The 17,026-nt window shown below is 37.8% G+C and overlaps 1 protein-coding gene across 2 annotated transcripts in view; it reads right to left on the bottom strand.

Moving 5' to 3' along the window:
• The window catches only part of PREX2 (phosphatidylinositol-3,4,5-trisphosphate dependent Rac exchange factor 2), a 301,789-nt gene that overhangs the window by 143,820 nt on the left and 140,943 nt on the right, over window positions 1–17,026 (bottom strand). For both annotated transcript variants that reach the window (XM_054246467.2, XM_002758971.6), the window contains exons 21-24: window positions 14,897–15,014; window positions 11,553–11,737; window positions 8,935–9,096; window positions 607–829 (exon numbers count right to left, since the gene is read on the bottom strand). In XM_054246467.2, coding sequence (XP_054102442.1) covers window positions 607–829; window positions 8,935–9,096; window positions 11,553–11,737; window positions 14,897–15,014 — 688 coding nt within the window. The remainder of the gene's footprint in view (window positions 1–606; window positions 830–8,934; window positions 9,097–11,552; window positions 11,738–14,896; window positions 15,015–17,026) is intronic.

Below are 17,026 nucleotides of genomic sequence, written 5' to 3'. Positions count from 1 at the left end.
TTTCACTTAAACATAATGTCTTCCAGGTTCATCTATGTTGTCACAAATGAGAACATAGATGGCTTTTTATGGCTGAATGGTATTCCACTGTGTTTAAATACCCCATTTTCTTTATCCAGTCAAATTAATAAATTTAGGATTCCATAAAACAAAATGCTGATCCAATGCTGAACTTAATTCAGAAATTAGAGTTTGGGGAGAGTTGTAATTAAAAACTAGAAGAGGGTTTGGTCCCTTGCCCTCCTGTGATGTTACAGAGCAGCATTGTGCATTGCTGCAGCTGTTTCTCAGGCATTGTCCTCAAAGTTTCAGGGCCATTTCAGATCAGCAGCTTTCATAGCAAGATGCGCTGTGACTATCATATGCATTGGAAAGCAAGAGCAATCATCTTTCTTAGAAAAAAAATAACAAAAATGCCTAACTCCATTTTCATTCAATATATACTTAGGCAAAATTATCCAAATGATTACAGTAAGAAATCTTTGCTTTATAAAATTTCATGCTTGTTTACACACCAGGTATCTATTGAATTTCAGGCATGCAAAAATAGCTATGATTGCCTAAACTACTTTTCATGATTTGATAAAGTTTCAGAAGCCGGCATACCTTGCTCCGAAGATTTGTTTTCTTTATCATGAGAATTATGCTTCCTACTATCCAACTGAACACCAAATGCACTTCCCAAAGAGGTTGATGTTTTGGGATAAGAAACTTCCATCACATTGACATGGCAGTTGGTAGGGCAGAAATCACTGCTGTGCAGTGGGGAGATTTTAGATTTGGCCTGTTTAAAAGTAGGCCAGGCTCTATTCTTCAGTACACGAGAAAACTGCAAATTAAAGAAAACATAAAAAGCAGGTGAATACATAGTAATAACTCAGGCAACTTTTTTCACTTGTATCATTCATAACAAAATCCAAGGCAATTAAATCATGCCACCTGGAATGAGTGAAATACATTATATGTTGTTGGAAATTACATTGTTATTTCAAAACTCAAGCATTCTTAATAAAGCCAAGCAATATAAGCAGCAAATGCATATGATTACCTTGAAACTGTGATTGCAACTTAGTGTTAAATGAATTTCTGTGGCCAGCACAATATACTTGCACTCAAATCTACAGGCTCCCAGCAGCTGAAAGAGCCTGACAGGGAAAGTGGCATCCCAGGACAGCAGGATAGAAGGGAGATCTTCCTAACAAGGCAAAATGGCAAAATGGGGTAGCTGCCAGGTCAAGGGTGGAGGAAGATGGGATGTTCTAAACACAAGCACAAAGCTAATCCAAAGAACAAGTCTGTGTACAGGATAGACAGTAGGGCATGGAGATTGAGGCCCAGAACGGCAGGACAAATCTATTTCCCATACCTCCTGCTAATTACTGAAGACTAGTGTGCACTCTGCCTTTATGCTTTGAGAATAAAGTGATACAAGATTTATTTGACTTCCAAGGTAGCCACTCCACTGTTTCAAAGCTTGCCATGGGTTTCTATTCAAACCCATCTACTCCTCGCCAGTGTCTCTAAAGCAGCCCAAGTCGGATCCTCACCTAGCTTCTCTATCTCAAGCTCTCGCCCCCTTGCTCCCTAAGCTCCTTCTGGCCCTCACTTAGTTTGCCTCACACACTCTCTTCTCACTCTGGCCCTTTCTACAGGCTGTTCACTCGGCCTAGAATGTTCTTCTTCCTGCATTGCCAAACTGTTTCCTTTGCAACTTCAAGTTCTATCAAATCATCAGGAGGCCTTCCTTGAATCTTCATCTAGGTTCAATTTCCCTGATTACTGCTATGTCCCAACACATTGTAACCCTCCTATTATACAGGTATAAATAGTTGCCTTACTTCTAGCTTCTCCAGCAGATGGTAAACCCCATGAGGGTAAGAGCTAGGTTTGTTCTGTGTACTATCAGTAAAAGTCTCACAGAGTTGGACTGAATTGTGGTCTCAAAAGCAATGGATTGAGAGTCACTAGCTACCTGTTTTAGTTACAGCTGTCACAATAACTGATATGATGTTAGGTAAGTCAGTGTCTTTTTCTCATTCTTTGCACAGTAAGGGACATGGATTAAATAATGTCTATATTCTGTTCTCATTTGAAAACCATAAGCATGATCCTGTCTATTTGCCAGAATAAATAAGAAGAGTAATAATTCGGGCATGAATAAGAATAAAAAATAAGATTACTACTGGTCACTGTCTAACTTACATTAAACTCAAGAATAAATATCAAAATTCACATTTCACAAATGTAAGCTCACCATTAGAACAGGAACTCTCATATGCATATGCATACATTATGCATATATGTGATATTTATATGTATACACACACATATAATGTATGTATTAAACTATGTCTTCAAATCATGTCAGAAGCTGTGTAGCTCAGCCATGTGCCAGCACACAGTAGGTATCTAAATGGAACTGAATTGAAATGTAGGAAATTTTTAACAAAATGTTGAGCAAATTTAATAATAATGGATAGTGAAAATTTATCCTAAACACTTTTTAAAAAATGATTACAGAACTATTCACCTATCCCATCACTTTACTAATAAAATTAACGGTGACTGGGAAATAGGATTTAAGGCTAGATGCAAAAACTTTCAGTCAGAAGTTCTTTTCTACTGTTGTAGCAGGATAAAAGTCTCACAAGGCACCCATGGCACAAAGGCACAGAAATCAATTCTATTCGGTAACAGCATCCACCATAATAGGAAGTTATGCTTTCTCTTGCCTTCTTCCATTTTAAACAATTATCTATTCATTCAAAAGAAGGAAGAGAAGCATCTGTTCCAGACCCTGTGCTCAATGCTGGAGACATAGCCCTAGCCCTCCTGGAGTTCATGGTCTAGTAGTCAACACAGGGAAAAAAATGCAATACTATTGCCACATGCAAGAATTATGTGTTGTGATTATTAGGTTGGAGCAAAAGTAATTGTGTTTTTTTGCCATTACTTTTAATGTAACTTACTGCCATCTTTATTCATTTATCCAACAATGACTTGTGGAAGGCTCTCTGTGCCATTACTTTGAATGGCAAAAACCACAATTACTTTTGCTACTACCTAATACACGTGCCATATATATAATACAGTAATACATTGCTTACCAACAGCAATGCATTCTGAAAAATGCATCAATAGGTGATTTTGTTATGTGGACATTAAATAGAGTATACTTATACAAACCTAGATGGTAGAGGCTGCTTCACACCCAGGCTAGATAATGCAGCCTGTTGCTCCTAAGCTACAAACATGTACATCATGTTGCTGTACTGAATATTGTAGAGAATTATAACACAATAAGTATTTGTGTAACTAGACACATCTGAACATAGAAAAAATAGAGCCAAAAGATAGTAGTATAATCTTATGGGACCACCATTTTATATATATATGGTCTGTCACTGACTGAAATGTTATACAATTATATAATATATGTAAAAGCCAGATAATTAGAAATTTTGGTACAAGCTGAAAAGTAAATGAACAGGGTGGCATCATGAAGTGTTAACAGAGTGACCGGGGAGAGCTGGCAGAAGATTCCTTGCTGGGGGACTGGCTTTCCAACCTGTAGCTCAGTACAAATGCCTGTGAATCCAGGATGTGCCCTGCCCATATTCTAGGAAGGGCTGTGGTACCATGTCTAAAGGTGTCTGAACTGTTCCAAAGGATAAGACTCAGACAGGTATCTCTCTGCTAAGAGCTTTTCTTGGGAAGGAAGGTTCTCAGGAATGAAGTGTTGTCTTCCATCCTGGGATATCCCTAAGAGAGGAGGGGGCTGCAGGAGGAACCCCATAGTCATAGGTACTGGAAATGTGCTGCTTATACTGTGAAGATCAAAACTGTGCTCCCAGACAGCACGCCCTGCTGTGAAACTGTCAGAACTTTCTGAAACCTGAACCTATAATAAGGAAGGTGCAGTTCATGGATTGACTGTGGTTCATGCATAAGAACACATTCTGATTGTGCCATGTAGTAGCAATACCCAAATAAAAACTGCAATTTTGCAATAAAGAGGTGCATTGAGAGGGACAGGATTTTAGATCTATTATGGATACCTGAAGCCCAAACTTACTGCCACCTTTATTCATTTATCCAACAATGAGTTGCGGAAGGCTCTCTGTGAATCAGCCACCGTCTTCAGCATGTTGGGGAACATCATTAAACAAAACAAAGATTCCTGCTTTCCGGGAGGTTATGTTCTAGTGAGAGGAGAGGTCAACAGTGAATACAGTAAGTCAATTATATAATGTGGGTGAATGGCAAATGTAACTGAAAACAAAATTGAGCAGAGTAAAAGGGTTGGAAGTTTCAGAGATGAACTGAAGAATGGATCACCAATTGTAACCAGGATGATTAAGGCAGGTTTCATTGGAGCCGGCATTTAAGCAGTCTGCAAGGAGGGGAAAGTTAGAAATGCAAACAAGATTTTGCATTTGTGTCCAAGAAACATCAAGAAGACCAGTGTGATCAGAGCAGCAGTGAGAGGGAGGAAGAGGAGGTAGGACTGGAGAAGCGATGTGGGGGAGGGGAGGGCACAAATCCTGAAAGCCATTGAAAAGATTTTCCTTTGACCATGAGTGAAGTGTACATAGCCACTCAGGACAACTGTGGATTGGTTGAGAGCAGCAAGAAGACCATTTACAGGAGAGAAATGCCACTGGCTCACCCAAGGCAGTAAAGACAGAAAGGAAAGGCTGCGTGTTTGAAGGTAAAGCCACAAGAATGGTGTGAGAGAAAAGGAAGTGGAGAATGTATTCAAAGTTTTAGGCTGAGCAATGGGGAGGATGGGCATAATCTGGAGATAGAGAAGACAGCAGAAAAAGCAAACTGCAGGGGCCACTGGGGTGGGAAGGGGAAGGATCAAGAGCTGATTTGGAACTTGTGAAGCCTGTGATATTGACGAAACCAGTTGCAGAGATGAAATGGGCCGGGACTCTGAATGAGATCCCCAGGGGATTGAGAATGGAGAGAGAAAAGGAGAAGATGGAGTCCTGAGACCTGGAGGAAAGGGGAAGGAAGAAAAGGCAGAGTTAGCATAGGATCGCACAAATGATCCCCCACAAGAAAGAACAAAAACAGGCATATGTGGGGTCACAGAGAACTGCCAAGTAGAGGTTTACGGTCAACTGCATCAGATCCCGCTAAGACCAGGAAGAATGCTATGAGGACAGTCAATAGACTTTGGCAAAACACAGCCATGTCAGTTACCTAGAGGGAAGCAGAGCCCCACTGGAGTGTGCTGAGGGGAATGAAGGTGAGACAGCCGGTAGAGCCTTTTCCAGAAGAAAGATCAAAGAAATGCAACCATGTGGGATGGGGAGGGATATTACGTTTTAATATAGGTGGTACTAAAGCATATTTGTACACTGACAGGAATCAACAATTTCTGGAGATGGAACTTCAGGTTCTTAATGCATTGGTAGCTAATTTATGAATTATTGACTATGGCGGCACATTTTAATCCAACTATAGTCACTTAACTAAAAGAAGTAATACAATGGCACGCTATTATTTTGCAGATAGCTTCCTATTTCAATTAAGCATAAAATCTTTTGGCTTAATTGGGGTTAGAAAAGGTTTGCATTGTACCCTTTTGAGGGAAGGGGACATGGGGAAGATTTTTTTCCCACAATTTTCTCAGTCCCTGTATCAGTGTGAGGATTACAAGGCATTAATAAGTAAAGAGAGACTTCAAACATTCAAAGGAAGACTTCCAGTTTCTGCATGTAATACTTTTGTGTAAACAAGAACTATCTCTTGAAGGTATATTAAATATTTCTATCTAGGAAATATCCCCAATACCCAAAATAAGCCCAATTATGGAATTATTCTAAACGAGAAGAATGACGGTAAAACTAAGAAGCATTTTCAGGACAATTTAGGGAGAAAGCATTCCTCTCAACAGGGCATAAATTTACATCTGAATTGTCCCCAAATTCTGTTCCACAGAGACAAAGGCTCCCTTAGGATTCATTCAGGTCTCCAGTAAAGTCTGACCAGGTCTCACACATGTGCCAAAAACATCTGTGGCCTGCACAACCAGCCAGGAAATCTATTATAATCGCAGCAGTCTTACTATAGAAATTACAGAAATCAACTGGCTTCTATTTTTAAAACCTAAAACTTTCAGAGTCAAAATAAGGTAAAGCCAGCATCTTTAAGATTTTCGTTTCTATGGATACATTTTATTTCCCAAAAAGAAGAGTGTTGAAGCCTTCATCAGGAAGAAAAATATGTTGCTAATAATAGTTTTAAAGCATATGTGTGAAAATTAAAAACCTATATTCACAAATGCTATGAGTTCTGTTGATGTGCATTTGATACATAAATGGAGCTAATCTTATGTGACCTATTAGGGCTATCATCTTAGGCATGTAAATCTTATGCAAATTGAAAAGATCTTTGCAAAATTTTCTTGCTAACCTTGCTTCTCTATCTAATGAGAAAACCAGTTATTTTAAATATGTTTATGGCCAAATGGGATGATGACAAGGATAGCTTTTAAAGCACATAGGCCCTAGTTGACTACATGTCTCTTTTTGATTTCTAAATTAAAAGTAAATACAAGTGAGACTGCATTCCATGGGAACCTAGTCTGTTAGTTGCCACCTATGTAACCTTAAGCAAATTCTTAATCTCCCAAAGAAAGAGGCAGGATGAGAGATGAGTCCATTCACATGGCTATTTTGAGACTCAAGTAACAATAATGTACATAAAAGAGCTTTCTGTAGTTCAGTGACATTATTTTTACCATCTAAAATCATTGCGCATTAACCTGTCCATCTGCACCTTAAAAGCTTCTAGGATCTCAGTTAGTTACTTGTGAGTAAGTGGAACATACTTCTACCCTTCCAGGATGATGTTTTTGAGGATCTCCAGTATGTGTTTAGGTCTGTGTTCTCTAGGTTCTTATTCTTAAAGCAGCTGCAATTTGCTACCTAATATACCCCGATCTAAAGATTATGTTTGTTTATGTAGTTTACCATTTTCCATGTATACTTCTTTAAGCTACTTCTACCTTTTTGTTGCATGAAAGAATTAAGAGAGAAAAGCAGGAAGAAAGCAAAAGAGAAATGTTCCAGGCACCACAGTGACCAGTTTGACACCCAGAATCTGCCTGAACCCCTATCACACCTTGTGCAGATCCATCTCTAAAGTAGAATGACTGTCTTTTTCAAAATGTCTCCAAAAAAAGAATACTGGTTTGCATTTGTTTAGACCTTTTAAACTTTACATCAAAGCACTGTCACATTTTATAGAGAAAGGAGAAGAAAAGAATCTTCTGTCTTTCAACTCCAACGAGGCACATTCATGAAATCTTCCTCAAATTCAAATAGGTGAACTGAACTCAGCAGTTAGGTAAGCAATGGCCCTGAATATTAGGTTTCTTCATGTGAATTAGCTTTTAAAAAATTACAATAGCAATGCAAACTCAACTCAACAAGCCAAACATTACAGGAATTGTTTAAAGGAAAAAATCATGATCTCTTTTCCCGTGTCTCAATTACTTTAGGGAACCAATGTTGGGAGTCCCTTGGGTATTAGTTCACACACACCCCTATTCTCATGCAGCCAAATATAGACATACATGGGCTTATTTAAATTACCATGTCAAGAACATAAAACATAGACACTTAATGCATATTCATATACATTGATCTAAAGAATATTGTCGAGTACAGCTGTACCAAATTTTAAGCAACCAACTTTATTTGGAGGGAAATAACTTAATCAACAGTCTTGTATTGGTATGAATAGAAACAATTTTTAAACTTGTTTTAGCATAATATTTTGGAGATCAATTCCCATTAATTCTACCTCTAAAGTATGTCCCCAAATTCATCTAATGTTTTTTGTCTCCATCTTCGGTGTATTCATGCCATCAACATCACTCAACTGGGCCATTGCAACAGCTTGCTACCAATCTCTATTTCTCTATTTCTGCCTCCTTGCAATCCATTCCTACAAAAGCATGGATTTTTCAAAAATCCATGATCTTTCAAAAGCCTTAATCAGATGAAGTCATCCCCTTGCTTAAAATCTTCCAACTGGTTTTCTTTAAAATAAGAATATAATCCAAACTCCTTCTCAAGTCTCAAAATGTACAGGACCTGCCACAGCTCTTCACAACTGGACCTGCCTATGCCTCTGACCTTATGCCTGGCCACCACCCTCTGGCTACCCTGGCCTTCTTTCTGCTTTGGGGCCTCAGTACCAGCTGTTCCTTCTCCCTGGAGGCTTCTCTCTCCAGTTAAAAGGGAGAGTTTTACTTGTCATGCAGATACACACTTTCTCAAAGAGGCTTTCTCTAGCCACCCAGTCAAAAGAATCAACCTGGCACTTAAACCATACTTCCCTCTTTTGATTTCCTCATAACTCTTCTCAATATGTGATTTTTCTCCCTTTGTAGGGATTTATTTACTTCTTTGCTGTCTCTCCCACCCTTGAATGTGAGCACCATGAGAGGAGAGAAACTGTCTCCTTCCCTGTTATATTCCTGGAACCTAGAACAGTACTTGGCACATAGGGAGTGCCTAATAAATATATGTCAAATGAATGACTTAATTAATGAATTTTTTAAAGTCCATAGTCCATGTACTTTCTGACTGAGGGCTTTTGTTCTCCTAGTTGGGAGAAAAGAAAAAAACTTCAATGTCCAGCTCTGTCTTTTACTAGAAAATAATTTAATTCTTTAGGCCTCAGTTACTATATTTTGAAGATGCGGGACAGTAATATAACTTACAAATTAGCAAAGATCAAATGAGGTAATGAATATAAAGGCATTTTAAAAACTCTAAAATGTTACATAATGTTATCATTTCAATAAAATGATACCTAACAAATATGTAAAGAAAATATCAAGAATTGATTTAAAGTTGACATTTATATAATTTCAACGATAACTATGTGTAAAATCAATAGAACCTTTACCTTTTTATAACTGGATATTCTCTGACGAATGTGTTCAATTCTTTCACTGCAAAGGGCACTGAATTTACTCTGAAGGTCAGTAGGAATCACCTCATTTAGAGAATTTAGGCTGATGCAGTTTTGTATAAAATGCTCATCACTTTTAGCCAGGGCTTCAAGAATCTGCAATGACAAACACACATGCACACCCACACACCCATGCACACACAAACAGGCACACACACAGAAGAACAAAACAAAACAAGAAGAAAAACTTCAAAAGTAGCCACATCAGATTTTCATAAGTTAACAATACAGCATAACTCTCCTATTTTGCTCCCTGAGTAGCTGCCGGGGAATTTCTCCTGTCACTGAGGCACTGTCGGTGAAGTGATCTGACTTGTCTATTTGAAATTTCAGGTTTTCCTTCTGCTATCTATAGGAGCCTGCTTGGTGAGGTATAACTGGACTTCAAAGACTCCCTGTTGGATAAATCAGTACATTCTAATGTGGGGACACTTCTACATTTTAGTCAGAGTCGCTCAGAGCATTTTTTTTCTCAATTTGATGGAACAAAAAAAAAAAAACACATAAAGGAATCCAATATCCAATACCTTACTTGTTACTGAGAGCCTAGCAAGTACAGAAAGAATGTATTTAACAAATGCTTGCTGAAGAAATTAATAAATGAAAAGTTATTTTAGTAAGGTAGAAACTAATGTTACTTGCAGCATCTGAGCTCTTGGTGATAAAAGCATTAGCTAAAAGTATTTATGGGATATTTTCAATTAGTAAATTTTTTGAATATTTGAATCAATTGTAATAACATGAGTTGGGGGAGAAGGTGTACCATCAATCACTAGGAATTTCCAATGACCTGAGAATTAATTATGTTATATATAAATTTCTGATTAATCAGATGTTGCAAGAATTGGTTATACCCATAACCAATATTTTTATAATATTCTGTGAAACATAAATGTAAATATGTTCTATTATTTTGAGCTCCCTCACCACTTCCACTTCCCTTTTATGCTAACCATGAAGTATGAGTTTTTATTTAATCACTAGAACTTAGTGCTAATCTAGAACTTAGAGCTAACATCATTAGCAGTGTGACCTTGGCTAAATTTCTTACTTCTTTGACTGTCTGTTCTTCATGTGTAAAATCCAGGTGATATTTGTAATACTAGCTTATACAGTTGTCATCTATAGAATAATCCAAGTAATTCTGCAAACTTGAAATTGCCGGTAACTGAGAAAATAATTATGTAATCTGGTCCCAAACTTTTACATGGATTCCATTAATACTGTAATGTAGTTGGGAAGAGACCACATTTAAAGGATATGTATTTTTAGATATCAGTAGATACATAGAGAGGTACGATATCATCAGAGTGATGAGATTTTTAAAAAGTTAAATTTCAGAACATAAAACAAAAAGATAATTATACTTAAAATAGTTCATTTAGCTCTCTATATTATTTCCTCCCACTAAATTTTAAAAATACATGTTAGAAATGCTAAATCAATCTCAGCTATTCATATTTCAAACAATTCAAATAGAGAAATAAAGGTAGAAAAGTTACATCTCATTTTTTCTACATGTAATATCTGAATTCTCATAGCATGTAAGAGTCATATGAAACACTAAATCCAAGACCTGTGGAGGATACAATAGGAGTCTGACGAATTTACCTTGCAGGCAGGCCATGAAAGGCCAGCAGTTGCCTCTTTACCATATATTTTATTCATTTGGATAAAGACTCCCTTCCTTCCTCTCTCCATCTTGTTTCAATCTAAGGACCTTTGGAAAGGTGATGTCTTTTCCAAATAAGAATTACATAAATATCGGAGATCTATTCATAAACTGATCTCTACAGTTCCCCAAATCTTATGAAATAAACATGGCACTTGCCAAATTTGAAATTTCTTGTAATGTATTTCATGACTCTGAATACTCTTCAGAGGATTCTGTGCATTAAAAAAAGCAGCATCTGTCATGAAGACCATCTGAATTGTATTAACAATGAATTAACAAATGCGACAAACTTAATAAATGCTGTGAAGTCTGCCATATCCACAAACACCTGCCTAAGCAAGGGTTTTTATCTAACTTAACACTGTGCTCTGAAAGGATCAGAAATGGAAGTTGTATGCCTGTCAAATAGTGGAAGAAGGGGAGAAAAATCAGAAGTTGAATGAGGCTGGGCGCAGTGGCTCACGCCTGTAATCTCAGCACTTTGGAAGGCCAAAGCAGCTGGATGACTTGAGGTCAGGAGTTTGAGACCAGCCTGGGCAACTAGTGAAACATCATCTCTACTAAATTAGAAAAATTAGCTGGGTGTGGTGATACATGCCTGTAATCCCAGCTACTTGGGAGACTGAGGCATGAGAATCGCTGGAACCTGGGAGGCAGATGTTGCAGTGAGCCAAGATCACACCACTTCACTCCAGCCTGGGCGACAGAGTAAGACTCTGTCTCCAAAAAAACAAAAAAAGAAGAAGAAGTAAAGAAATTGAATGAGATGACGGTTGCAACATGGACAGTTATTTATATTTTTTTAAGTGAAGGACAGGGAGGATTTCAGTTTCTTTTTTTAGAACAAAATATCTTATTTCTTCAGCATCCCTCCTACCTTGGCAGTTAAGCTGAAGAAACCTTTGGGCTCAATCATCTTTTCCACCACATTGCACTTGATGCCAGCTGTGCTGTCATACTCATACACGACACCATATTCCAGGTGGACATTGTCCACCGTCAGACTCACATGCTCCTTCTTCCCATCAATGATGGCCATAGTGTTGAATTTGTCAATGACCTCTGGAATAAAGACAATTGTAATTCAGCAGATTCAAGAAGGGTTTGTTAATCTCCTCAAATAATTTTGTGTCTCTTTACATAATTTTTAAACAGTTCTTTAAAGGATGGTTAAATCTGATGTGTTAAGTCAAGCATCTATGCTTGTTAACATTTTAAAAAATAACATTTTGAGAAAAGCATATGCTTGAATGATCCAAACCTCACCACTCTAACATGACTAGTCTTATCTTTGTATATCCACTTCGATCTATGGACCATGTGTATATCTATTTATACCAATATAAATACTATACAGACATTTTTTTATTAAAGACATGTATGACTTAAATTCAGGATTTCTAAAACTGCCCTGAATGTTATATGAATATTTTCTCAAAGCAGGAAAAAAATCCATAAAGAAGACCATATTGAAGAAGCAGAAAGGAGACACAAGAATTATCTTATTTTGGCAGACAGGGTGCCTGCATTTTCCCAAACAGCATCTTACAGAAAGGGCTCATTAAAAATATTTCCTTTGCTATAATAAAATTTCCATCTAAAATGTCTGCCTATAGTTTTTTAGCCTACATACAGTACAACAGCTGGTGAAGAAATACCCAAAATCTTAAGTAAAAAACTCCTGGGAAACCTAATGGCAATTAAATAAATAAAACTAGAATATTAGTTTACTTAGAACAACAAAGCCCTAAAATAGCATAAACAGTAAATATTAAATAGGCAAAAGTAGAATATTGATTTACCTTAATGTAACTGAGTCCTACAATAGCTACAAATCAATTTCCAAAGCATTACAGTAACCAATCTACCTTTCAACATGGCACCAAGGTTGATTTATTCCAAATTATGAATATAAACCTCAGAATAAGGTCCTGACATTTGTCCTGTTTGGGATAAATATTACATATTATGATAACAACTTTATTGCTCCAATGAGATTGAGATGCTTTTCATATTACCCGTGACTTGGGTAGGATCCAACCAAGTGGCCTCCCAGGAGTGGAGAGAAAATAGCTTTTCCTAAGTACCCCCTATATGATCAGTGTGTATAGGGAATATACAATAAGAAATATAGGCTGGACACCATGGCTCACACCTGTAATCCCAATAGTCAGGGAGGCCAAGTGGGAGGATCACTTAAGCTCAGGAGTTCGAGACCAGCCTGGGCAACATGGCAAGATCTCTCTATTTAAAAAAATATGAGCTGGGCATGGTGGCATGTGCATTTAGTCCCAGCTACTAGATGGGGTAGGGAACTGACTGATGGCAGATCACTTCATCCCAGAAATTCAAGGCTTCAGTAAGCTATAATCGCACTGCTGCACTACTGCACTCTAGCCTGGTTGACAAAGGAAGACTGTCTCAAAAAAAAAGAAAAGAAAAAAAGGAAGATTTTGGTATTTGGCCACTGTTCCTAAAATAGAGCTTTTTAAATCCTTGTGATTTACTGAGCGATAGCGGTGACAGGGGTGTCTTTTGTTATTTATAACAAGTCCCTTTGGAACATAACTGAGTTTATGTGAATGAGGTGGCACTTGGTGAGCCCACAGCTAGCTTCAGGATGGGGGCTGGTAGTCAGGGGAACCAACCAAGCGATTGGGGGTTGGAGCTTTCAGCTCCACCCCTGGACCTCCGGGGAAGGGAGACGGGATAGAGTTCAAGTTCTGTCACAAATGGTTAATGATTTAATCAATCATGTCCAAGGGCTGGAACCTCCATAAAAATCCCTAAATGACAGGGATCAGAGAGCTTCTGAGTGAGTGAACATTCCCACATGTCTGGAGGGTGGCACACCCCAACCGCTCCCACAGCTTCCCCTACAGAGCTTGGTGCTCAGCACTCCTCTGGACATCACTCTGTTTATCTCTTCATGAGGCTTTTCATTTCTTATCCTTTATAATAAACCAGTGACTGTAAGTTTCTGAGTTCCCTGAGCTGTTCTAGCAAATAACTGAACCCCAGGAAGGGATGTGGAAACACCCCGAAGGTATAGCCAGTTGGTCAGCAATACAGGTAAAAGCCTGGGATATATGACGGGCATCTGAAATGGGGACAACCTTGTTGGACTGATCACCTAACCTGTGGGTCTGTGCTAACTCCTGGCTTTACAACTAAATTGAATTGTAGGACACACAGTTGGTATTAGGAGATTTGGAGAATTGGTTGGTATGGGGGAAAAACCTCCACACATAGGATATCAGAAGGTTTGTGAGTGAAAACACCTCAAAATAGGGAATTCTCCAGCTGTGCTGGTTGGGAAGAACCTAACAGTGTAATAAAAATATCCAGAGACACCCACCCAAAATATGAGTGGAAAGACACCAAGAAAATATAAGAAGGGATTCATGGGCTTCTGTGAAAAAGTTTTGAAACAGTAATTCAAGGTATTTGTCAATTGCAGACATAAATGTAGTTGCCTCAGTTGCCCTTGGCAAAGAAGCCACTAAACATAGCCATTTGCTGGTTTACTCCATTGAGAAAACAGAAATGATAACTGTCCTTATCAAAATATATCTCTCTATTTCTCTCTCATTTTCACACTACTAGTTTGCCTCTTTACTTACTGTCAATGTTAGACTACAGTAAACATAAAAAGAACTTTCTAGATTAGGGCTTTTCAAGTTTTAGTATGCATACAAATCAGATCTAGTTAAAATTAGGATTCTGACTCAGGAGAGGTGGGGTACAGTGGAGATTCTGCATTTCATTCTAGCTCCCAAGCAATGTTGATACTGCTGCTCTGTTGAGGCACACTGCAGACCAGGTCTAAACCACATTGAAACTCCAAACAAGGAAACAAATTATAATCTGGGGTTGAATACTCACTCTGCTACTTAACTAGTTTGAGCAAGTCCCTTAACCTATATAGGCTTTAGTGTTTTCTCCCCTCAAAAAAGAATGATGATACTCATTCCCACGTTATGAGATTTCTTTTTTGATGACTAAGTGAGATAGTCCATATAAAACACTTCATAAAGTGTCTAAAGAATAGAATTTGCTAGCTACTAGTTATTATTATGTATGCATTAGAAAGACATCTGTTTGGTGATAATGACTTAAGAATGTGGCTTCAACATATACAGGACCTTGAATATTTGGGAGTAGGCACAGGCACATGGAAAAGAATACTATAAGCACATGAAGGGAAAAGAGGACACCTACCTTCTACTTTACAGTCAAAAGCATCCCCTGCTTCATCTCCAGGGGGCTTGGAGTGAGATTTTTGAAGGTCCTCTTGGGCACTCTCAATGCTATTATAAACCCATTGTATGGAATCTTGCTGGAAATGAGAGCAGAAGAAACCTTGGAGGTATTAGTGCTTCCTAAAACACATGCCCATTTCATAAACCTGATTTGAAAGGAGACTGGACCTTATTTATTCTTCTAGTTTTTAAAAAAATAATAAAATTTGAAAGAGAGATACAAACAACATCAGAAACAGTAGAAAGTCCAGGAAAATTATATTATTTGACAGACTGACCTTTTACAGCTTCAAGTTTTATCTTCTAAGACACATTCCAAAGATGTATGTTTTTAAATAGGATATATTTCCAAATGCTTCAATTATATCTTAAATAAGTTAAAAATCACATTTTAAAATAATCAACTGTGACTGGGCACAAAGACTCATACTTGTAATCTCATCACTTTTGGAGGCTGAGGTGGGAGGATTGCTTGAGCCCAGAAGTTCAAGACCAACCTGGGCAACACAGGGAGACCTCATCTCTTATTAACAAGACAGCAAAATAAAATAAATGTGAGATGGAGAGTTGTCTGATGAATCAATTATCTGTAATTGTACAAACCATTTAAATGTTTTCCTAATATATATATTCTAATACATTTACTGCTTTTTTAGAATCAAACAAATATGAAAATTGGAAGGACATCATTCATCTTACTGGTATCCCAAATAATGTAACTATCTTTTAATCCTCCCAAATAAAAAGTCATCCTCTTTTTAAGGGTAATTTCCTTAAAAATTATCCTATATTTTAACTGTAGTTCCAGTCTTATTTAGGGAAATGAGAGAGATGAGGTGATACCAAACAAATGCCTCAAGAGTTGCATTACTTTAAGGTTTATAGATTTTTTTAGGTAAGATGTTAAATCAAATTAAACTGCATTATTGAAGTGTGATACAATATGTATTATCTATTTTTTGTATTAGCTTCCCAAGTGTGTCTAATTACTATATTGCTATAAATCATTAAAATGCTAGTTAATATTTGACCATTCCATTACATCTTGGTGCCCTGTTGTGGCTGCCAGTTAGCCACGCCCCAGAGTTTCCCAGATTGACCCTGGGCTTGGCCACATGATGTGATTTCTCCAAAGGGATACTAGCAAGTACAATCTAAGTAGAAGGTTTATCATTTGTAATGTTCCCTCTTGAAATTCAGACACCAGGCAGAAAGGAAAACCTGCTAGAGACTGGAAAGAGAGGCCATGCAAAGGGGCTCTGGAGGGTGACCTGCCACGTGGAAACAGAGGCCATGAACAGGGGAAACAAAGTGTTTGCTTGGGTCCCAGCAGAATGAAGCCATATCAGTAATCTCATAAGAACCACCCCACAGTTGCCCCATAGAATCAAGACAAATAGTCAGTTATCATTGTTTCAGGCCACTAAGTTTTGGAGTGGTCTATTTTGTGGAAATAGCTACCTGAGAGAACATGTTACTCAATGGATTTTCTGCCCATTTATTGCTTTTCTTTAATTATTTCACTGATCAACACCTCTATAAGAGGGTATGCAAGGAAAATAAAATGAAACTCAAATTGATTGGTCTGCTTATTAACATTCTTGCAGAAGAGATTTGATCATCTTAGAAAAGAATTTAAATATTCGTTCAATAATATAGTTCACGAAATATTTATCAAGCTACTATCAACCAGAGTAACTTATGAGCCTATGTATAACTTCCAATTTGCTATGCTAGATCTGACCTTCTCATCAAGTAAAACTGATTAGCTATTTTCCTGTGATTCAGTACTTTGCAGGCCCTCCGCCCTGGCTTATGAGAATATGGCCAATCATCTTCCAGGCTTGTGAGAATATGGCCAATCATCTTCCAGGCTTATGAGAATATGGCCAATCATCTTCCAGGCTTGTGAGAATATGGCCAATCATCTTCCATGTTCGGACACAGTTACACCCTCACATCCAGAAATCAGTGCTTGATTACGAATGACAGGAAAACACAAGGCTTCTCCTGTAAAGTTCTGCCTGCACCTAGCTGACTAAACTGAGGGAATTTTCTCTTCTAGTCCAATACTGACTTTTTCTTCATG

Source organism: Callithrix jacchus, chromosome 16, assembly GCF_049354715.1.
Source record: "Callithrix jacchus isolate 240 chromosome 16, calJac240_pri, whole genome shotgun sequence".
Lineage (NCBI taxonomy): Eukaryota > Metazoa > Chordata > Mammalia > Primates > Cebidae > Callithrix > Callithrix jacchus.
Note: the sequence above shows the minus strand (reverse complement) of the source record. Positions and strands in the feature narration are given on the sequence as shown.